At 38.1% G+C, this 25,745-nt stretch overlaps 1 protein-coding gene across 4 annotated transcripts in view; it reads right to left on the minus strand.

Moving 5' to 3' along the window:
- Nucleotides 1-7,631: 7,631 nt before the first annotated feature.
- The window catches only part of LOC126467535 (protein arginine N-methyltransferase 1), a 30,454-nt gene continuing 12,340 nt past the window's right edge, over nucleotides 7,632-25,745 (minus strand). For all 4 annotated transcript variants that reach the window (XM_050096471.1, XM_050096469.1, XM_050096473.1 and 1 more), the window contains exons 3-5: nucleotides 23,413-23,583; nucleotides 16,208-16,510; nucleotides 7,632-8,467 (exon numbers count right to left, since the gene is read on the minus strand). In XM_050096471.1, the coding sequence (XP_049952428.1) occupies nucleotides 8,084-8,467; nucleotides 16,208-16,510; nucleotides 23,413-23,583 (858 nt within the window). In that variant the 3' untranslated portion in view covers nucleotides 7,632-8,083. The remainder of the gene's footprint in view (nucleotides 8,468-16,207; nucleotides 16,511-23,412; nucleotides 23,584-25,745) is intronic.

A 25,745-nucleotide genomic window follows, 5' to 3' on the forward strand; every position in this document is an offset into this window, starting at 1 on the left:
TTGTGAACAACTATGTTGGTGATCGGAGAACAGTTACAGATCAGTTCATCACTCAGAACAGTTCCTTGAAAGGAAAACATTAGGTGGGGGACATTAGAAAAGAACAAAAGCCATCTTCTGCTTATCATTAAAAGTAGTGTCAAAAGAAAAGGTAAAAATAGTTTGCCAATGCCTTTTTTTGTGGAAAAGGAAGTAAAAATGAGAAAGTGTTTTCAATCCTGAGAAAACATGTTACATATGGTTTGAAGAGAGAAGCATATGTGTACGGAATAGATGAAACCAACGATAATCAGTGGAGGTAATAAGCTAAAGAACAAATGGCTGGTTAGTCTTCTGGACACATGAAAACCACATTTTGGTGGTACCACAGAAATATCTTTGACTTTCTAAAACATTTACTTGGAATGTCAACTAAATAAAATTTATTGTAATGAGCTAGGAAATACAGTCACTTATAATAAACTAGTCCGACATCAGAAAATATGAAAAACAAAGCCTAACACTTAGACAAAAGAGAAACAGAAACTGATATGACAGAGCTAAGCTAAAGCAGCCAATTTTCTCATAGCGCTCAGGCTAATCTTTCCACTGTGATGCCATGCTCTACTGGCATCTTCAAAATACTGATCTGAGAGGAAAGTTCACGTAGAACATAAATAGTAAAGGAGGAAGGGGACCACTTACGAAATAGCAGAAGCATTGAGTTGTCATCACACAGAAAGGATGGAAACAGCTAGCTTGTAGAAGCAATCCTTTGACAAACTACAGTACAAACACACACAAAAAAGCACTCATATCAAACTTCAGCTATTCAGTAAGTAGTCTTATTTACTCCTAAAGTATAAATATTGATCTGTTACTCATATGTATAGCATGAGTGTATAATTATCAACTACATCAGGATTTCCAAAAACCTGATTTTTTTTATAACTTATCCATTTCTATCCTTCCAATAAATCATCTAGTCCATATTCTGGTAAGCCATTCAGTCACCTTTGGCGACATGAAAAGAAACAGTGAAGAAAAGTCAATAGCATTACAATGTTTACAACCATTTCATGTTCCCCATCATAACTGTCTCCATAGTAAAAGATGGTCTGAGTGACCCACCATTCCTTTTTAATCTTTCACAAATTACGCCTTTCCACCACCTGGGAAAGGAACTACTAGTTCCAAAACCTAGAATAGTGTTGCATACCCTGATATATGCCTCTCAGCAGTACAGATGTATCACTCCTGAAGGTAATTAATGGCCAGCAATTCTGTCACAATACCCTATTTAGTAGACCCCAGTCTGGGTGAACAGAATGGCCTTTTCCTCTCATTGCAATTTTACTCTATATCAGTATCCATCCACACCAATATCCTGTAGTAAACACACTATTTTCAGATTAACTTTCATTTTGAATAATTTAAAGAGGCACAACATATAGTCATAAAAGAATAAAACTAGCAAATTTCTTTGCATAAATTTGTATGCTATGAACTGAAATTCACTTGCAGGTAACAAACATCCACACCTGGAACAGTGAATACTTAGACATCTTTTGTGTCAAATTTCTTGATCAATGTTACTTAGAAGACAGAGCATATTGGCTAGGCAAGTGGTCATGCTTTTCACAACAAGATGACAGCTGTTCATTAGAGGGCTATATCATACAGATTCAGTTAGGAAATTTTCACTAAAAAATCATTGATTCTGGCTAGACAACTGTGCAATCTGAATGCCCTTTGATAGATATGAGTGTCCCACTGGTTGAAGGAATTAAAGTGCAGAGGGTACTTGCTCAATGAGATTTAACAATATAATGTCACCTAATTATTAAAATTATTGAGTAAGATGTGCTGAAATCCTGTGAGGGTTTAATATTTCTCTTTAATCATACTTACATATGTTTTGCTGAGGAGAGAAGACACCCACGTCTCACAACTTCAGTAACGTAAGAAAGAACACAGGAAAAAACTGTAGCGAAAGATATATTCGAGAACACATTATGACGACTACAATGTGCAGAGAGAAAAAGATTTCCAAGAGACGGGGAAGGAAACTGGCCATAACAAACCAGTTGCAAGGCAAATAAAAAATCTTTTATTAACAGGGAATCCGAGAACTGTTCATCTTAATTTTATAATTAAGCACTTGCAAGAGTGTAAATGTGTGTTAACATAGAAATGTTAGTTCAGTCTACGTCTTTAGTGAACATATTTCTGTTGTTTCAAGCCTTTGGTGACAATTTCTAACGGTAAAAGAGGGTATGACAAAGAACCTGGTGCTGAAATTTTCAGTGACTTTTTTCATACTAGAGATCATAGCAAACACTGCGTTAAATGTATTACTTGAATAATGGTAAGTCCAGATTGGAATATCAACAATATTACCAATACATTAAAATCCTGCTGCTATCTAGTCCTCGCACACTCCGCCAGACAGTATTGTTCTATCCTCGCCCTTCCCAGCCCCACTCTGGACTGCTGCTTTCATTCAAGAGTTGCATTCTGGCTTCAGAGACAGCAGCCGTGTGCATGAGATGTGCCTAATTGTGTGAATATATGTATTTTCTTTACTGAATAAGGCTCTGGCAGAAAGCTTACAGTGTAATGGTCTTTTTGCTTTGCCTATCTGTAACTGTAACAAACTATTTTTTTTATAATACTAATAACTGCATTTGCCTGTAATTCATTTATGAAAACTGGCAGAATTTTTGAAAACATACTCAGCGATCTTAAAATTAAAATTTAATACAGTCTTGATTGCAATTTTTATTTTACTTATTGGAGTGAGTGACCGGTTTCGACTCTTTCATAGTCATCTTCAGACTTCAGAGTGGTGGATGGACTCTACACAAGTGTCGAGGGTCGACAAAACTCGTCTGGGCAGAGTCGAAACCTGTCACTCACTCCAATAAAAAATATGCGATCAAGACTTTTCTAAATTTTAATTTTAGCTGGCAGAATGTTCTGTGGTCCACATAAGATCAACAGAACAGAACATAGACCGAATCACGTGAAATTTGACTCTTAGCTGCTGTGATCCACGTTACATCTGGTGCAAAACAGTGATATCGTTAAGTCCAAACATGTAGAAAAGTGTCTCCAGTATACTGGATAAACTTTTGAATTATTGTTCTAATAGTTAACTGGAGAATACTTTCTGTTTAAGACAGAGACTTAGGTTAACATCTTCACCCAGTACATTGTTTTCATTTAAATGGTACATGTATGTTTTTTCTTCACAAATGGAAACTAGAGATACAATTTAGTGATAAGACTGTTCTAGTGTCCTAAACACAATTATTAATGGCATATAGCACACAGAAACTTCAAGTCTGTACACGATATGCAGCACAGGAAAAAACCTGCATCACCTCAACAGATGTTCAATGTGCCCACTGTTTGCATCACTAAAGTTGTGGAGATGGTGAACAAATGAGTGTTGCACAGATTGTGGTGTTTGCACAGTTATTGCTGCACATGCAGTTTGACACCCCATTGACGATGAGCAATCGCGCAAAGCCAGCGGGGATTCTGTACAGGTCACTTAGTGCATGTTCCACAGATTAACATGAACATGACTTGTGAACCAAGCTTCACCCGTACACAATGTATCGTGCAGAAAGTCAGGGTGGCCTAGCAGTCTCTGAAATACAAAGCAACAGAATTCCACGTGTGATTCAAAGTCATTCCCACACAGTTCTTGGTGGAGGGAAATATTACATGAATGAAACGTTTGCCTATGCAAATTTCTCCACACACTGCCACGGCTTATTCAAGAACCACATATAATCTGTCTAACACCCACCTCAGGATTGTTAAATTATAGCAGCCTGAACAGCAATTTTGTCGCCACTGTTAGTTGCTGTGTTTGCACACTGACGTTTTCTGGGTGCCAAGCCACCTGCTTCTATGAGCAATGTGCATATGCAGGAAATGGTACAATATGAAGGGTCAATCAATACGCACATCATTCATTGTACACGGCTACAGCTGTGGTTGTGTTTCTGTGGCATTCACCGTAAATGAACATCATCACTCTTCTTTCTTCGTTACTGAAGGTGGGCGTAGCGATGAGAGGACTGCAAATGTCACAAGCTACAGTATATCTCGACTTTTACATTTCCGGTTAATGTTTTCTCGCAGTTTATGACATTTCTTTATCGCTCCTGTCCAATTACCTTTGTCCAAAAATGTTAATTTGCACCTGATTTTGCATCAATGTATTCATAATTTTCCTATGATTTACGCTTTATGAAAAAAATACTGAGGAGACAAAAACTGACATAAAAGGATACTGGCACGACATTGGTCATCACATAGTGTTTACAAACATTACGTGGTTAAGTTTCTTGACACCAGGGCGCTCTACTCAGCAGATTTGAAATGGTAAATGTGAAGAAGTTTGAACAATTTATGCAGTATCTCCTCCTGCCGCCATTTTCTGCACAGTGTGGTGGCTGATGGGAGTAACTAGGTTTGTTCAAATAAAGATCAACCATTTACAAACTGTCTCTATTGCACATGCACAATTTTGTGATTGTTGTGACCACCAAGACACCTTTGTTGAACCAGGTTTAGCACGTTTCATTGTGTGGTCACTTGGCTAGCGCTAGTTGACACCTTCACTCACTTTGCACGCTCAAATGTTTTTTGCTTAACAACAGGGCCAATTATGTATTTTTTCATGCTGAGCGAAACATGTCTGAAAATCATCACATAGGAAAACACCACACAAAATCCTTATGTAAATATTTGTACTTGACGAGAAAAAAATTCTCGTAACATGTCATGTTAAGCATGAAACAATACGTACCTGGTGCAGTGTTTCATTATTTAAATAATGAATGACAGCCGCAGGCTTTCCAAAAACAACGGTTATGATGTATGAAATTGAGCCAGACATTTCTATTTCCCAGACAGTTATCAGTTCCAGTTATATCAGCAGTTTTTGTTACATTATAACCAAGTCCCTGAAAAGTATTTTTATGCCTCTTATGTACATCATACATAAAATGTTTTATGTACATGTCATACATAAAATGCAAAAATGCAAGGGGGACCCTATACGTAACTTTTACAGCTTAAAACATTACTTCCCACGTGTGTCACATGTGACAGCAGGCCCGAGCAGGATACACTAACAGACTGAACAGGGTAGGTAAAGCATACATACTGATAGCGGTCTGTTTGTAGTGGGCTGCAGGACAGTGCAGGCAACCCTTGCGCTGCACATTACAGTAAAAACTGCAGCACCTGCTATTTCACAATGTATGAGGTTTCGAACAGTGAAACATCTGCCATCACCTATTATGCCTGTAGCTTTCATTTCTGTAGAAAAAACATACATGGTTTATGCATTCCTGCCCATTGTGTGATCAGAGGCATAGGTGCTTCCCTGACCAATTTCATTTTTTAGTTTTGTTTATTTTCGGAAATATGTGAGGCAGCAGCTAGGTGACACACACACACACACACACACACACACACACACACACAAAGCGGAATTAAAACAATCTAGAAGTGATAAGGTTAAAATAAAACAAAGCAGTCACACTAACAAGGGAACCTCCCCATCGCACCCCCCTTAGATTTAGTTATAAGTTGGCACAGTGGATAGGCCTTGAAAAAATGAACACGGATCAATTCAGAAAACAGGAAGAAGTTGTGTGGAACTGTGAAAAAATAACCAAAAATACAAACTGAGTAGTTCATGGGAAGATATGCAACATCAAGGATATCGAAAACGCAGGAGCGCCGTGGTCTCGTGAGCAGCTGCGGAACGAAAGGTCCTTGGTTCAAATCTTCCATCGAGTGAAAAGTTTAATTTTTTATTTTCAGTTTATGTGACAAACTCTTGTTTTCATCACTTTTTTGGGAGTGATTATCACATTCACAAGAAAACCTAAATCGGGCAAGGTAGAAGAATCTTTTTACCCATTCGCCAAGTGTACAAGTTAGGTGGGTCGACAACATATTCCTGTCATGTGACGCACATGCCGTCACCAGTGTCGTATAGAATATATCAAATGAGTTTTCCTGTGGAGGAATCGGTTGACCTATGACCTTGCGATCAAATGTTTTTGGTTCCCATTGGAGAGGCACGTCCTTTCGTCTACTAATCGCACGGTTTTGCGATGCGTCGCAAAACACAGACACTAAACTTATTACAGTGAACAGAGACGTCAATGAACGAACGGACAGATAATAACTATGCAAAAATAAAGAAAGTAAAATTTTCACTCGATGGGAAGACTTGAACCAAGGACCTCTCCTTTTGCAGCTACTCATGCTACCACGGCGCTCGTGAGCTAACTGTCTCCATGATATTGCCTATGTCGCCCATGGGCTACTCAGTTAGTATATTTTGCTTATTTTTTCACAGTTCCACACAACTTCTTCCTGTTTTCTCAATTGATCTGTGTTCAGTTTATCAAGGCCTATCCACTGTGCCAACTTATAACTAAATCTGAGGGGGGTGCGATGGGGAGGTTCCCTTGTAAGTAAGAGCTTGCAGATATCTACTGTGATAATGTGAATAAAACTAGCTAATTTACTGTTACCTATGCAAAAATGTCGCTGTAATTTGATTTCTCCCTAGGTAACCAGGATTTAAAATCCAAAGGGTTGGGGATTCAATCACTTTCATCAATGACTTGTTGACGTGAAAAATGCCACATTACACACATTAGTTCAGTGTTCATGTGAAATTGTAACCCCCTCACCCCATAAGGGACTGGGCAGGAAATGGCATACCACCTCCTACTAGACCGTGCTGTGCCTAGCACAACACTGACGGTCAATCTAAACTTACGATTGAGGAAAGATTTAGTTTTGTCACAATATTATCAGGATTCAGCTGCTTTCAAAAGTTGCCAAGTTCTGCAATACATTGAAGCCCAGAGGATGAAGAGAATTATATATTCTGATTTCTTACCCCCATTCCATTTCAGCATAGCTACCAACCACCTTTACACAAATATGCAAGGCACTGTCAGCTATCTTCCTATCAACAGCAATCCAGTGTTAACTTACTTTCACTACATTACCTCAAGTGACAAAATTCATGTTCAAACAACACAAACCTAATTTTAACACCTAAACAGCAATTGTTTGCACTGTTGCTGGGTGTAGTAACATGACATTTTGACAGCATACTTTACAGCCATCTTCAGGTGATACCTGTAGAATAAGTGTGCCCTTTGATTGAGCCTACATGCTATACTGCAATATAAGGCACCAAAAGAACTGCAGGAGAAAGCGGGGTGGGGGTATAGGGGGCACAATATATGCTGCTTACCAGATCCGTAATGCGGCAAAACTGCTTTCCTTTCTACATTAAATATTGTGACTTTCAGAAGGCTGGTGCAGTTAATTTCAAAAGTCATTGTGGACTTTGACAACACAGTTAAACATAAAATTTTCTTTCATCACATTTACTTGCGAAGTTTGAAGCTTGCCTGTTATCAATCTTCGCATCTGTGTATAAATACATACTACTGATAATATCTAGCATCATCATGTACTAAATTTCTTTGCAGAAAGAGAACACATTATTAATTCAAATATGACAAAAATAAGTTTTTTACTTTATATTTCAAATTCAATTTAAAGTCTTTAAACAGATCATGTAATCAATATGACATTCATCAGCCTTTATTGTAAGTTACTTGACATAATTTCAGTAAGATTTGTCTCTCAGCCTTTCTTTTCACATCAAGATTTTTACATCAGCTTATAAAAACTGGAGTTTGTATTTTTTAAATTTAAGACAACTTGTAAAAAGTGTTTCTTCTGAATACTGTAAGAAGTCCATGATCTTTATTTGTTGTATGGAAGATCAAACTTACATGTGCACAAAATCTGATCAAGAGTATTTGGCAGCATTTCACTTTTTGTCTCTTATAAATATTTACTTTTCAAAAAAGGGATACGTATCACGCTAGCTTCTATACTCTGATGAAGACCCCGTGGCACATGGATGTTTGTGTTTCAAAACACATACTGAAAGTTATTAACAACTTTCAATACTAAAATTGACAAGTCGGGCCACTGAGTCACTTAAATAACAATTCCATTTAAATAGGACAACCTAGCGCATGCGATACACATTACTTTCATGCACTTCACCGAGCTCGCCTTTGAAGTCCAGCTCTATGGTAAAATCCAGATCCCTATTATTTCTAGCATTCGGCTTCATTGAGAACACACCATATATTTCCTCATTTTTCTTCACAGTAAGATAATCATCAAAGTAAAATACTGTCTGCTTCCAATGAGTGTACGGAGCCTCTGGAGCAGTGCTGAAACCAATACGTTTATGGCACTTTGTGAACTCTATGTTAAAAAATGTCACTAACGCTTGAATGTAGTCGTTCCGTCGCACCTGAAGATGAAATGGTGCCGTAAAATGTAAGTCCTCTTTCTGAACAGTGTACAAATCAACTTCTTTCAGAAGACATGCGTTTGTAACCACCTGAAACAGAAACATTTAATTCAAGAACATTCCACACACTTGTGTCTTTAGTGCAAATTTTCTACTGCGTCTAAACCCCCCCCCCCACACACACACACACAAATGGAGCACTACATTTAAATGTCTGAAATTATAATCATTCAAGACCAAATTTAAACACTTCTACAAAATAATTAATTTTTTTGTCAAGCAGTCTTGCTTCAATAAAGGTATAAGCCTTTCCAATCATGTTTAGATTGCTCCAAAAAATTCCCTCAGAAACAATACAATCCATAATAATGCTTCACTGTCTGATATTACAAAAACTAACCAACCAACCTATGACCACAACTTTGCAACTGCGTAATACTGCTGGATACTTTGCTGCTACACCCTGACATTCAGATTTTTTCCTGGAGAGTTTCCTTCCACAAAAATGTTGCAGTAACTCATGAGAGATACTTTAATTTTGAGTATCAATGAGCTGGCCTACTGACAAAAGTAATTTGTAAGCAGAATTCATCTTAAGCCTCTCGTCTGGTATCTTCCATGCCACTGCAACGTAACACTGATTCCATTTTTAAAGTATGTTAACAGTAAAACAGCACATTAACAAACGGACTTTTAAGGCACATCTGTTTAAGAAATATTTCTGTCAGGCCCACAGAAATTGTCGTCAGAACAATGATACCAAAATTTGGTTTTAATGCACCTCGTTTGACGAAAACAGACTGCTTTTAAGGATTAAATATTAAACAATTTGCAAACTGAAACCCTGTTATCACTAATATCCTAACATTTTTGGACGAGTTGCATTAAATATCTGATAGAGGAAGGATTCTTACTGTCAATAGGTAGATCATAAAATTTGGTTAACAATTTGAAACAATTGCAGATTTCCGTAACCAAGTTAAGTGTATAAGATTACAGAAAACATTTGTGTTGTATGTCCCACAGTGCTGATTGGCTGACTATATTGTCGAAATCTACACTGTAAGTCAAAGACAATTTGAACATTCAGCTCTTTGCCAAGGCAAAGAAATACGATTTGGTGTAATTTTCTTTGTGTGGTATACCCCGAAAAACAGATGTATCCTGAAACTCAAGGCCCACCTGCATTAAAATGGGATAACATCAGTGCATCATTCAGAGGGCTCTTAAGGATACAGGATTCTTTTTGGGTCAATAAAATGAAAAATCAACACCTATTTCTTTCAGGCACCGTTTATAATGTACATGTTTTACAGATTTTTTGTTGATATCAGGTAATGCAGCACACTTTCTAAACAAATTAGAAGTATTTGGAATATTTTTGAACCTGCTTAGGATTATTAAAAAATTACACAGAAATTGATGCATTTTTTCCCCAAAATGCTTCCTCAAATTGAGAAAGCACTAAATCCAATGTTATATATTTGGAGGAGACCAAATTTTTACCAGGTATGCATGAAATGATGGCTGAGGTACTAGACCTATTTAATTCCACCTATTATGTATATTAAAAGGATAAAAAAAAATCATCTTTCATTTTCATTTTTATTTTTTCCTAATAAAAATGTTATTTTTTCTATAATTAGTTGATTCTGCAATAGCGCTTAGGTCTACTATATGAGTATGGACTATTGCAGGTCACAGAAAAAAAAAAAGAGTTATGCTTTATAAACTTTAGAAAATATTTGTACCTGAATTCTGAAAAATACAACTTGCGGGAAATTGCGAATGAAGATATGAGTCGAGTTAAACTGTGCCTCAGAACATTCCTGAAGCATAGTCTTCAACCTGCAGCATTTCTTCATCTTCAAGCTTCCTCTTGGAATTCCTTTTAGCACTTCTTGATTCTTTGGTAACTTAATGAGCAAATCTTTCAGCTTCATGCACCCGTTGTCTGTCACTCACAAGCAATTGATCTTCCATATTAGAGCCACATTTTATGCCTAAATTTCCCAGGACTTCCAACCTTCCTATCACTCCATCATTGAAACATATCGCTGCATCAAGTACACCAACTTTTAATGTATTTAGTTCTAAAAAACATTCTTGGGTAATCTTCCCGATATGCAATGGTTGAAACTTTCATTTGTATTCTGAGTGCCCCAATGAAGACATTTACTAAGCAAAACAGGGCCACTTAGGTCTCTTGAAAATTGGTTTTATTTCATTCATAATAGGTTCAGGAAGAGAATGCTTACGATGGTGTATCTGACCACTTTCTTTTGCTTTTTGGTAACTGCACCAAGAATCTGCTCTTTAGGGCAAAGTCTGTGAACAGGGTGGTCATCTGTGGACAACTTATGAAAGTAGGATGCCCGTACAGCTTTTCTCATTGCTGTAACATCATTCAGAGGTGCAGTTTGCTTAATGGCCAGTCCTTAATAACTCTGAAGGAGGTCTATTTCAGTTTCTGTCAATCTGCCTTGGCCAGACAGAGATTTTCCATCAGATGGCAACTTTCCTTTCATTTCTCTTTCATAGCTTCCTCAATCTAGCACCCACCCTCATTTGCACATGTCCACAGCACTACAGGTTTTGTTAACAAGGTATCACCATAAAAATAGAACTCATTAATTTTATTGAAAGCTTTATAGTCCCCATCGCCTAGGTAATCCATATATCTAACACTATAAACGGGCACTGACCTCTGACATATTTTTTAGAGTTCCACCACACTCCATTCCTCCACTGTAACCATCATAATTCTTAGAACACTCATGTTCAATATGTCCTTCAGTGATACCATGGCAGGTGTGGCAATACTCAGATAAGCACTCAACATCAACAACTTTTCCATTCTCCAGAGAAGTAGCACTTACAACACCGTTCAAGGAACGATTTCCTCAACGTTGCCTGTCCCATCTATTGGAACAACCATTTCCCTGGTTCCACTAATATGTACAGTTTTTTCTACCACACATTTCATAGATGCTTTAGACACAACCGTCAAGGCACCTAAAAGTATTTTTATGTACTTGCTGAACCTACTGGGAGGAGGAGGAACGTCCATGAAACCACAAAACGTTTGTGGCAGCCTTTTTTCCTTTTCCAATTGCACGCATTACATACAGTAACTTCAAATTCACATCATACGCATTATGCACAATGTTCACAAGTCATTTTTGAGGTAGATTTATTGCAGGATCTACACAGAACAACTAATTTTGACGCTAGAGCCTCTCTGCTACTTTGTTGTTCAGTTATTTCCAGACAGCCTACACCATCACACTGTTTACATTTTGCCACTTCCTTTATCAAAGAATATAAGATGCCCATATCAATAACTACAAATCCACAACAAACAGCGCTATTGTTAACACAAAAATTTGAATCACCAGGAGGTGTGCCATGTAGGAGTTTCTTCCCTGAAGAACTGACACAAAGGTTACTTTCAACAGTGTGGCTTGCTGTGTTTGTGAACTGATTACCACAGAATTTCCTTTTGTTGAGTTTCTTAATGTGTGGGATAGTTCGTATTTATTGCACACTAAAGGATATGTACTTCCACAAATATATGTAGCATTTGGGCAAAGAACATTCAGTAACACATGAACAAACTGCTTCAGCAACGCAAAAGCAAATACTAGCAAAGATAATCATTTACAGACACTAGAAACCTGCACTGTCACCAATATATACAACGTATCATATGTATAATTGCTGGAAACAGAAAGTTCACAGTTCTTTTCAACGTAATACTGGTTTCTGTAACAGAAATAAAATGGCCTCAGTGGCACACATGACAAAAACTTTAAAATCTGGTATATATAGGTTATTTTTAATTTGAAACTCTATAATGTATATATCAATGTAATCAGGAAATACTGCAGAATTTCCTCTCACAAGGCTGCAGTTGTCTATGGAATTCCACGCAGTTCTATAATTCTTAAAATGAAAGCTGTACGGGAAAACAATGTGGCACCAACTGGACGAAGCTGTGTGTTTACTTCACAAGAGGAGGAATCATTTGTAAAGCACGCTATCAAACTGAGCGAGTTCGGATTTCCTATTTCCACAATTGACCTTCGCTGCATTGTAAAAATGTATCTAGATTCATGCGGCCGTAAAGAAATAAGGTTCACCAACAATTTTCCTGGAAAACGTTGGGCTGAATCATTTGTTCAGAGACACTGTGACCGATTATCACAAAGATTTGCAAGTAATATTAAGAGGAGTAGAGCTGCTGTGACCAGAGGCATAATAAATGTATACGTCGATAACACTGATAAGGAACAGGAAGGTATTGCCCCTGAAAATATTTACAATTGCAGTGAGACAAACCTGGTTGATGACGCAGGAAAGAAAAGGGTCTTAACTAAACGGGGTTTAAATATCCCGAAGTCATAATTAATTCAAGCAAAGTGTCGGTCTCAATCATCATGTGCGGCAATGCGGCTGGCGAGATCTTACCACCATATATCAATTATAAGGCTGAGAGAATGTGGGATACTTGGACAGAGGGTGGACCTCTAGGAGCCAGATATAACCGCACAGAAAGTGGTTGGTTCGACAGAACCAGTTTTGAGGACTGGTTCATGACTTTACTCTTACCTGAGCTGAAGAAGAAAGAAGGAAAGGAGGTCGTTATAGGGGACAACCTAAGCAGCCACATTAGCACGAAGGTTATTAAGATGTGTGAAGACAATGATATTTCATTCATTGCCTTACCACCAAACACAACACATCTGACTCAACCACTGGACTTGTCGTATTTTCGCCCTATGAAAATCTATTGGTGTCAGATACTAGATGAATACAAATGTACATCTTGCGGAAGAAAATACCCAACAATCCCAAAAGACATTTTCCCTTCGCTGTTAAAGAAGTTGGTGGGTAGGTTGGAGGCCAATGGACCTTCTAATCTGAAATCTGGATACAGAAAATCAGGCCTGTACCCTATCAACAGAAATTAAGTTTTAAATATGTTACTGATTAATGAACTCTATTCCTCACTACCATTAGTGAGTGCTTCATTCAGAGATCATCTTGAATCAGTGAGGGCACAAGAAACTTGTACAAACTCTGATACTCTGAGGAGGAGGAGAAACGTCAATGTCGAGCTAGGGAACAGTGTATGTGCCACAGATCTTGCTGATCATTCAGCCAACTATGGCCAAGAAGATATACCAGGACCTTCAGTAATTTCAAAGAAGCAAAATAGGTTTACAGTAAGTATGTCACATACTGGTACCTACATTATTCTCCTTTATTTTTATTATTTGCATCAAGGCAATGAGATTCATATTACAGTACGTTTTAATTTTCAGATTCCCGAGAAGACTGTGAGCACTAGTAGTGATGAGGATACATCATCATTTGTACCAGATGATGATGATGATGATGATGATACCTTTGACTTGAGCACATCAGAAGAAAGTGATGATGGTCTAAAGAAGTCTGCTGATGTAACAGTAGCATATGTACCTGAAGTGGGTGATAATGTGATAGTCCAGTATGAGGGGGAACACTGCCTGGTGTTGTACTGAATGTGCATAAATCAGACATCAGTCAGCTGTATGGAAAGAAGTGGGAATTTCTGGAAATGGCCAACTGCAAAAGACATTTTAAAATACAAAATATTAGATATTGTAAGTAAAATCTGTGTGCCAGTGAAGGTCTCTTCAAAAAGGGATTTGTACAGTATCCCAGAGCTAAAAGACAAGTGGGGTATAAAGGAGTAGATTGTTGATTTCTTATAGCTGTGCTTAGAAACATTTGAGAAGGTCTTTCCTTTGTATAGTGATTTATATCTGTATTAAAATATTTCTACATCCTCAGACGTGTAAAAAGGAGTAAAATAAATGGTTTGAAATAACGGCATCATTGATCCAGTGTATAAAATATGTAGTGGTCTATAGTTGTTCACTTGATGTACAACAATGTACCACATTTTGGTATATTTCACCAACACATTGACAGTGTTGAGTCCAATTCTCACAGTAACTTCATGTCTTACAAACCTAGTATCTGTATAAAAAGTTTTGTGAATTTCAGGAATTATACAATAAAGTTACACATTAAAATATGTCAAAAGTGGTATATAGTTGTAGGAAATTCTGACATTCCACGCAGCATTTGTGACAACGAAGTGACAATGGAGAAGAAGAAAAGGTGGTGCAGATTGTGAGGGTACAGATGTTTTACTTTCTTAGTTCTTTCCACAAAGATTGAAAGTGCTTTATTTTCTTCACCACACCATCAGGAGTTCCGTCATGTAACAAAGTCTTAGTGTTTACATTACAATATCATTCGTGGATACTTTTTCCTCAAAATCAAAATATGGAACAAATTTTATATCCCAATGTTCAGATAGATTCCAGAAACCTTCAATCCAAAAGTGCATGTTTTTCATGGATACAATGAGAGCAGGTGGTTGAGGTCCAGGGACAGGTAATGATAAGAGCGTGAAACTGTCCAATTACCTGAGAGAACTGTTGCTGATGATTGTGTTATTGGATGGCTTGCCTGAAATATGTAGTTACCCCATGAAATTGTGTAATAACTTTACTATTGACAGATCACATTCAAAAGTTAGTACATTCCTGAAGTCATTTTTAGATATTTCTACCTATTAACTGCAGAAGTCCCTTGTAGCCTCTACACCAGGACACAATTCATGCTAAAAAAGCTAAATAAAGAATGGCTGTTCTGCAGAGATCAAGTCCATTCCTCAAAGGAAAGGATGTAATAAGAACGAATCTTTTACAATGTTTTAACCCTAGAGATACTGTTTAACTCCTGTCGGCTATGGGTCAGTATCGGTTTCTTTTGATTTCATTGAATTCTGTCACAGATAAGGCAGCAAATGTGGCATTTCAGGAATTAGTTGTGATCATGACATCCCGACTTGCATGTCAGATTCAAGTAACTGGATGACGCTTTAATAAAGCTGGGGTAGAGGGTTATGTGGAGGGAGGGAGGGAGGGAGGGAGGGAGGGAGGGAGGGAGGGGGGTGGGGAAGAGAAGATTCTGATGAGGAGGATTTCACTGCACTAAGTTTTGTTGCAGCTGCTAGAAACTATTTTTTCTCACTCTGTGTAGATGAATTTGTTCTACCCAATATCAACTAGCTACAGGAAGAACTGTTTTCGGAATCTATAGAAAGGAAAAAGCAAACAATTCTTGATTTTCATTTAGAGAAATAAAGGTTAATACTGTAGGACTTTTTTCCTTTGGGAATTTTACAGGAAACTTCATAATAATGCCCACAGAGTTAGTGGAAGCTCTGCAGTGTTAATACAAATTTTAGGATTTGCTAGGGCCAAGTTGAGCATTTGTGGTTGTGGCCAAAAACATCCAAGTTATGATAATTGATTCATTATCAAACTAGGATAGCCACTTGAAGGATAAACACCACATACGAAAAAATATCACTATATTCGTTATTGTGTGTGACACCTAAACAATAAACAGCATTCTTTTATGATCAGTATAGTGTGTCTTACACAACTGGCCAGATATATGTTTTCTTGTTCTAAACTTTTAGTACTATTTTATGTAACCTGACCGCTGCATTCATTTATTTACCATCACGTTACACATACATTCTATCAAGGAGGAGAGCCTTCAGGAATACAGAGTAAGATTTCTGATAAAGCAACACATCATGCCAGATTCTTAGTAGTGCTAGCATGGGGCATTTTTAAATAAGTCCCTGAAGTCTCCTTTTCTTTATCTGATGGTACTTACATAACATGATATATGAATGACTGCTTGCAGTCAGTAACCCCCCGCCCACACACACATATATGCAAACAAAGAAATAATCACCTGTTTGGGGTCAACAACATCCACTAGTGGTTCGCTGATTGCAACTTTACGAATTGAGCTCATGTCAAAACCGTAAACATCATCCCACCAATTGATTTTTTCATCCTTGTACTGGCGATCTTCAATTCCACAAATAAATAACGTTGCACGATCTGGGAACAGTAAACCATCAGGACGAAGCCACTTGTCTCGAGCAAAGAGAACTGTATCCAACATCGATTCATAAAAGAGACAGTATCCCATCCACTCTGAGATTATGATGTCCACATTTTCAATGCCATGGGGAAGTTCTACTTCTTCCACCTGAAAAGTGAAACAGAGGCTGTATTATTGGCAAATACAGTCCTATTACTAAATTTAATGCTAAAGACATCAAAAAGTGGTGTCCTTATAAATCTCTCTCTCTCTCTCTCTCTCTCTCTCTCTCTCTCTCTCTCTCTCTCTCTCTGTGTGTGTGTGTGTGTGTGTGTGTGTGTGTGTGTGTGTTACTGCCAACATATAGACCACTAGATCAAGTATGTAAGTGTTGTGAGAACATAAATAATTATTAAGTTACAGACATCTTTGACATAGAAGGACTTCAAAGGGAAGTAAGACTATAGGAATATGTCATAGACAAACTAGGAATTCATCTATACGTTACCAGGATCACAATATCTATATCACTTTTCTCTTTTCTTCTTGCTGCCCCCCCCCCCCCCCCCCCCCCTTACACACACACACACACACACACACACACACACACACAAGTGCGTAATGAAAAGAAATAAGACCTTAGCAGTGAATTATTGCTGTCTGCTGAACAACAACAGCTAATAAAATAGAACGCATGACCAAGGCAATTCTCTTGTTGGTTCTTTCTATGGTAACTTTTGTAAACAATAGCTGTCAGTTATTTGGATATTCTTGATTCAGACATTCCAGGTGCCCCAGGAGGAATGGTCAATATTCAGGGACATGGTAGGACTGATTATTTGAAGCAAAAAGCATGTTATGGATATATGCCCTATTCCAAATGGTTTACATTTAACATGCATTATTATTTATTTTCTGTGTTATTCCACTATATGTCAAGCTTACACATGTAGAATAGTGAATAAACATTACGATAATTTCCAAGAATGATTGCCTATCGAGTCATGAGGTCCAAACGATACATATCGAACGTGTGATCGCAAATCGATCATGCGACTCTGGTGGCGGGCGTTGTGATCAATTATTAGTGATCGTCATTTTTATCCGTTTTCCGTCATTCCCTTAGTTGCTCTAAATTACATGCTGCCGTGAATTATTTGTGAATTGCTAGGGAATCCCAGACAATTTATGTCATTAGTGAGTGGGATATCTGGTGTTCGTGGCGTTCCTTTAGCAGATTCTCTCACTTGGAAAAATCTATCCCATGTTTATCTAGCATAAAAGATTGTTCGCCATGTAGAAAGTGGCGGTGCGCAGTGTGTAAAACTTCGTACGAACAGTTTCAATGCTGAAATACCGTTACAATTTCATTGAAGACAGTGTGGAAAACTAACGAGTATCAGGAAGAATACATGGTTCAACTCTTCCAAATTATCCATCCAGACCGCTGTAATGGAGTTTCACATGATAACACCACTGACGACGAGCAAGGTAAGTCGTCTCCTTTTCAATCATAAAATTTCGTTACTCTCTTCTTTTGTCGTTGCTGTAGCGAACACCGTAAATATACTCATAACGCCCGCCACCAGTCGCATGATTGATTTACAATCGCATGTTCGATATGTATAGTTTGGACCCCGTGACTTCGTTAGGCAATCATTCTTGGAAATTACCAACATTACAATATGCATTTTACATCATCTATTGAAAATATGTATTTTTAACACATTCATCTCTAATCATTATAGTCATATTACAGCTGTTGCACAGTTCTTAATAAATGTTCAAATATCCCCTCAGTCAACTTGAATGAGTTTGTGCAATCTTGAAAGAACATGTTGTGATGCCACAAAGTAGTTTACCACCTTTATCCACTACACCGTCGATACCACAAGTAAAATTGAACTGCAGAGATTACTATTACGTCATCGTCTGCCATTATGAAGGAACTCTGACGAAATATTTGATCAGTGTAATACCTCCTTTTGCACCCCATCAAAGATCATTGTCAAAGAAAGTTGATAGTATAATAGTGGCCTAAGCTCCATCTATTAACACGGCACCCTGGTTGCCAACCAGAAAATAACCCTGTTGTGAACATCCGAATCCAACTAACACTTAATTTTTAATGTGACAGTCTTGAGATTGTTTTATAGGTTGACAGATATGCAACGACAATATAAACTGCAATAACAGAGCCGTCACAGAAACCAGATGTTATACAGAGACTGTACAGTATTGGAAAGTACAGTATAATGTATGAAGCTTACTATTATGGCATTGGTGATAGCCATAGGGAAGGTTGGTGGTAGCAATCATTCGTTTTTCAAAAATTACACGACTTCTGCCTAACTAGCGCACAATTGGACAAGAATTGTTGCATGTCACTCAGGAATCCCAAAACACATAACATCTAATACTGTATAGACTATAGTACCGTATTTCTAATTATTTTGAGAACTGGTAACATGAGTGGAAGAAAATGAAAAGCATTACCATTGCTGAAAAGCTATGAATTTTGAGAGTTTGAAGGTAAACAGTAATTGAAAGCGAGTGGATATTGCCAAGGAATTAGGAATTTCTGCGTCTACTTTAAGTTCTATAGTAGCAAAGGCAAAGGAAGCTGCAGATGGTGCATGTGTGTGTTCAGAATTTCTACTAGTAAGCAGACAAGCATTCAGGGTGGGAAAAATGAAGACGTGGAAGATTGTTGCAGTGGTTCAGGCAACACAGAGCAGAAGGCATTCCTATTAGCGGCCCAATGCTTTCCGGCAAATTCCACAAGTGAGCTCTACCCACTTGACCTTTGAGTAATAATACATAATTTCAAGTTGCATTATCACAAAATGCTTGTGCAGCATACCATCAGGAGTGTAAACACCGCAAAAAGGAAGAAATGAAAATAAACCTTTTACAGGTAGGATTTTTAGTTGCCATTTATTTCATGTTGTGCTACCAGAGCCGAAGAACACTTTGAGAAATTATTAATGAATTTGTTTCTTCTGATAGGCAACACATTACATTGCAGCTTCATGGCACAGAGTTTCAGATGATACCATCCAGAACTGTTTCCAAAAAGCCGGGTTTCGAAATGAAGTCCACGATCAGGGGAGAAATGATCATACTGACGATATTTCACCTAATGATGAAGAATGGAATTGACTTGAAGAGCAGGCATCATTTGAGGATTATTCGAACGTTGACGAAAACCTCATCACTACAGAACCTGTGACTACAGCTGAGATATTTCAATGTGGATTGTGGGAAATTGGACGAGGAAGAAATTGACGATGAGGATGATACAGAAGAGCCTCAGCATTCCTCCATGACATTTAACAATGCAGTAAATACATTAGTAATAATTGAACAATTTGTGATGTGCCACAATGTTTCTGATGAAATAATGACAGAGTTATCTCATTTTGAAGGGTACAGTGTACGCTATTACTGCATCAAAGAAATAAAAGAAAAAATTACACACACTTTTTTTTTTTTTTTCCACACACACACACACACACACACACACACACACACACACACACACACACACACACACAATGACATTTTCTTCTGTTCAGAGGTTTACATTTTTCTTTGTATCTTTGTTAAGTATGGTACCTAGTAAGTCCATATAACTTTTTATTTACTGGATTTTTGCATTTGTGTTTACCAATTAATTTGGTAGTATGGTGTTATATTTCATATATACATTTTTCACACTTATACCTTTTTTCTATAGTCCATTGAAAAACGTATAAATCAAGTTTTACTGTATTATTTATAATGGTCCCCCACACTTGTATATCGAAACACGCCCAAACGAGGTGAGCATGTTCAATATTGCTTCTCACATAGGTAGCAGACGTGTACACACTGTGATATGTAGCACTCATAAGATCGTAGCTATGGATCCTACTTCTTTTACGCAGGTCTTAAATAGTTTAAGCATGTGTTTCCTGTAGTAGATAGGTACTTGCTTTTAGCTCGGCTAATGCCTTCTATGTTTAAATGACATACTCGGATTGAAGGGTCAAGTCTTTTTAATCAGTTGGTCCTGAAAAGGTCCATTTTTTAAGGGTTTTTATTTTGATTTGTCTGCATTTTTGTAACCAGGAAATCCAATATCTAGCCTGGATGCCGATTTATTTTACTTAGAGAAGCCACAAAATGTGCAGTGGCCACTGGATGTTCTGCCATTTACTGCCCAGCCATTGATTTATGCTGAAAATTTTAATAGTCTCCATGGTCATTGGAAGTATGACATAACAATGAGAGTGGTATTATGCTCAATGACTGGGCTGAAAATGAAAATCTACCTGGTTTATAAAGCCAAGGATTTGGGAACTTTCAGAACGCCCACTTGGCGAAGAGATTACAATCCAGATCTCTGCTTTGTGTCCCGTGACTGCAGAGGGCACCCAGTGCATATACCCAGAGAAGTCATACGTAATTTCCCACACAGCCAGCACAGGTCAGTAACCCTCGATATGGGGCGCTCTGTCCCAATGGCGAGATCTTTACCACAACTCAGATGGAATTTTCGCAGGGCTGATTGGTAAGAGTTTTTCTGACAACCTAGGTAAATATATCAGTTTTATTCCACTAGAACCTAGAAACTACCCTCGATTTGTCGGGGCTGTTCTTACTGCTGCTAAGAAGTTTATTCCTCGTGGATACAGAAAGGAATATATACCAGGGTGGAATGTACATTGTAAACAACTTTATATGAACAATACAGTGAAACTGGTGACAGCAATATTGTAGATGACCTCCTCCCAGTTCTTGGGACTGCTAGAAGAGTACGATGCTGTGAGGGGGTAGAAAATGTAAACTTCAGACATTCAGGCTGAAAATCATGGAGTCTTCTGTGTACAATTGGCAGAGCCTCCAATAAACACAGGCAGAAACCTGGTATTTTAAGTAACCAAACTGATAACCAATTGAAACATCTAGATAATCCTGTGACAAACAACACACTTCCAAATTAAACTGAGAACTCTCCTATCTGAAATCTCAGTGCTCAAACAAATCCAATCTCTCTTCATCATTTACACAAATTGAACTGGATCAGGCCTTTAAACAAACTAAACATGGTAAATCCCCGCGTCTGGATAATACACACAGAGAATTTCTGGTAAACATGGGTAATGATGGAGAAAAGTCTGCTTCCTCTCTAACATCCTAAACAGTCAATCACTGCCCAACAAGCTAAAGACGACCAAGTTAGTGGCCATTTTGAAACCATGCAAACCAACTGACCACACTTGAAGTTTCAATACATTTTCCCTTTTGAGGTGTATTTATGAACTCTTTGAGTGGCTCATTTGTAATAGAATTAGTGGATTCGTTCTGGAACGTATCCTAGCTGAGCAAGTGGGTTTCAGACCACAGAGAAGTTGCTGTGGCAACGCACAGGCCATAAAAACTTTCACAGATGGCTCTAACATCTTTCATAGAGGTTGGTTTCCAAGTAAACATGAAGAGATCTGTCACATTCATAGACCTAACCTGGAAAGAAGGGATGACATCCAGATTACTAAAAACAATCAGATGTGAAAAAACTGCAACTTCCATCAACACCATGATAAACAATAGATATTTCCATGTTTATTTGAAAGGAAATGTGAGCAAGGAGAGGAATGGTACACCACAGCACTCCGTGTTAGCCCCTATTATTCAACCTATTTATTTTCAACCTTCCCAATATCAGGTCATCAAATTTTGCTAAGAGGACCATCTTGCTCTTGTTTGTAGAACCAAGGATCTCGGACAAGCAGAGAGAAATCTTGCAGAAGATCTAGAAGTTCATGCTCCTATTTTAGAAAGTGGCGACTTAATCCAGTACAAGTAAAACTGAAGTATGTACATTCCATCTGAACAACAAACAAGCTAACACGGAGCTCAAAGTGAAAGTTAATAGAAACACACTTTGCGATAACAAGAACCTGAAGTACCTTGTGTCACCTTTGACCACACCATTTCATATAGAAAACATTTTGTAAATTCTGCTGCTAAGATAAAAACTCTTAGCATTATTATTCAAAAATTGTGTGGAACGGGGTGGGGGGCTTCAGCAGATATCTTGTGCTTATCATCCATTGCACTGGTCTTCTCAGCAGCCGAATATTGTGTCCCAGTGTGGCTAAACAGCTGCCACACCTGCTTTATCGACTTCTAGTTGAACCACTCTATGCGATTAATAATTGGGACAATCTGACTAACACTGATTTATTGGCTTCCTCTGATGAGCAGCATCTATCCACCCGCAATCCGTAGAAATGGGGCCGTGCTTACGGAATTCTGCAAGCTACAGGAGTACCTGGAATTACCCATACAGGAGGACATCCAAGTCTGCGATGAAATAGACTCCGTTTAGGAAACCCACCATTACAGCAAGCAGAATAGCTAAATGACAGTAATAATAGGGTGAGAGACCTGTGGGATCAGAACTGTCAACTTATTGAAAATCCTGAAGGGCGTGAGTGGTTTCGAGAGTATAACTGTGATACTGCTGAGGCAGTATTCAACAGAGAACTATGGGCCAAACTGAACAGAGCTCACACTGGACATGGACTATGCGCACACACTTTACAAATGGGTGGTACAGAGTCTCCGGTTTGTGACTGTAGGGCTTAGAACCAGACAATCAAGCACATTAGAGATAAATGCCCCTTGCGTTCCAATCCGGATATTTGGAGCAACCTCGTGAAAGCTGATGATACAGTTCTGATATGGATTAGGAACTTAGATATTGACATTTAGTGAGTTTTTTTTATGTAGTTCCGTATTTTTGTTACACACAAATACTAATTTTATACAACTGTATTTTTAAACTGCATTTCAGCCACACAAATAAACAAAGTTAAACCTTGTATTTCAACAGCACTGTTACTGCAACTATAATACTATCATAAGCTATAAAACAGAAATTGTGTAGCCAAGGTCATGAAATAAAGCTACATTTCAGAATAATAGGGTGAGCATTGTTAAAAATTTTGACAATGGCAACATGTCATCAGAGTATATCAACTTAAATTCTAATAAAATTTAAAATTTACATTATACTGTACCTTTCCTTTCACTATTGTGATGATATCACTCAGCTGGTTTGCTTCAACAATCTGTTTTGCATATTCAACAATATTAGAACAGTCAATACCAATAACACGTGCAGCACCTGCTTTTGCTGCAAACATTGACAGAATACCAGTCCCGCAGCCAATGTCCAGAACAGTCTTCCCCTGAAGCATAATCACAAAATTTGGATTGTGTCTGCACAGAAAGAATCAACTTGAATTTAGATATTAAACTTAACTAGTACTACAAAAAATGTTACAACTATCTTTCACATCTTCTCTCTTTGAAACATTCAAAATGTGATAGTTATTTATTAATTACATTGTGAATTCTTTTATTCAAATCTTGATGTTTACATGAAAATTATTTAAATAATTATCATTTATACTGAGCTCTCAAGGGCCCAACAGTGATTTATTTGACAATGCAAAACGCTCCAGATAGTTTTTAACTGGAATGACAGAGGCACAGAAACAGATAAGCACCAACGTGTTGAATTAAATATTCCTTAAAAATAAAAATAAAGATGTGTTTGATAGTGTGACATCATCTAAAAGGCAGGAGGAAACAGCTAACACATTTTTAACACAAGAATAAGTTTTTTTTACTGTCACGCTGATAACTTCACAACCTGCCCTAACACTAATTGACTGCATTCCTTTTTTATGAATGAAGAGGAGCTGAAACAGCCGCTTTTGAATTACAGCACCACTGGTAGGTGAATGTGGGTACTTAATAAAAAAGCAGGCGACATGCTACATTATTTTATTATAACTGTTCAAACTTACAATTGGTGAGGTCTGTTTGAAGAAGACAATTTACAGTTTTATTTTACTTGGATGTTTCTCTTGTGTACATACAATCAATTTCAGGACAATATTGTCTCATCTTCAGGTACCTGTTGGACATGTTTTTTTTAATCTATTGCTGTAAGTACCATGACTTTTCTTCCATCAACAGGGATGCCTTTATCGTGTCCACCAAACCGTTTGATAATTTAGGTCAAACATCTTCTACTATATGTGTCAAATGAACAGATATGGCATGTAATAATGAAGCACATCTAACATGCAGTTGAAGATGAGACAATATTTTACAAATATTACCTAAGCGCATCAAAATAAACTGAAACAAAGCTGTAACAGAACTGACTTTCATTAGACTAAATAAATAATACACACATATTCTGTATGTAGCCACCGACTCCAGAACGGGATTTTGGGGGGGGGGCTTTGCGTATACGACCCTACACTTCTGAAACGAGACTAACTTGTCAGATGTAAAAATAACTTTGGGAATTCCTGCACAGATCCTGCACAGAATGTCGTAGGATAGTTACTGGCGATTGATATTTAATGTAAATTAAGTATACCACATTGCACATAAATAGGCAGAAGGCCCAACCACTTTTCAACTGCGCTAGTGTCTACAAATAAATGGCAGAAGTACAGCTATTAAACTCATGGTGGAATAATGCATTTGTAGCTCAATGGCTTAATCGACAGTCTTTTAGGCAACTTCCCGATGACAAGGTTTGGTTCATGTTTGGCTCTTAGTGCAATTCTTTTTGTGTTACTACTCCATTAATTTATTTAACAGTAGATAAAAAAGCAAGTAATAGAATGAACAGTTCACTCTCCTTATTAAGGTATTTTCGACCTCTGAAAGTGCACAGTACGTGGCTTCTTTACCACTTACCACATCCAAAGGCCTTCAACACCAAAGACTGTCTGCAGTCTGCAAGGAAAGGAATCTGTAAGGTGGATAATGGCTTTCTCATTTTCTCCCCAACTACTACTAGGGTCACAGTCAAACAGTAACCCTGAGTTCTTGGCATGATGTGAGGTTTTTATTTCAGGGTAATCTCTGCCCATGCATTTTCAATAAGATTTAGGTCTGGTACAGGAGAAGGACACTTGAGAAGAGAACTCTCATTCTGTTCTGCAAAGCAGTCTTGCAATATCACTGACATATGTATAAAATACTGGTTCTGTTAGAAACAGATTACTCCCTCAGGATATGGTTGCCGCACTGATGGGATCAAAATACGTGTCTACTGGACAACATCAAGAGAACCATCTAACTATTGAAGCATTGCAAGTCCACAGGAACACGCACAGCTCCAAACTGACACACACACACACACACACACACACACACACACACACACACACACACACGCGCGCGCGCGCGCGCGCACACACGCGCGCGCGCAACACGCGCGCGCGCACACACGCGCGCGCGCACACACGCGCGCGCGCACACACGCGCGCGCGCACACACGCGCGCGCGCACACACGCGCGCGCGCACACACGCGCGCGCACA

This window comes from Schistocerca serialis, chromosome 1 (assembly GCF_023864345.2).
Source record: "Schistocerca serialis cubense isolate TAMUIC-IGC-003099 chromosome 1, iqSchSeri2.2, whole genome shotgun sequence".
Taxonomy (NCBI): Eukaryota; Metazoa; Arthropoda; class Insecta; order Orthoptera; family Acrididae; genus Schistocerca; species Schistocerca serialis.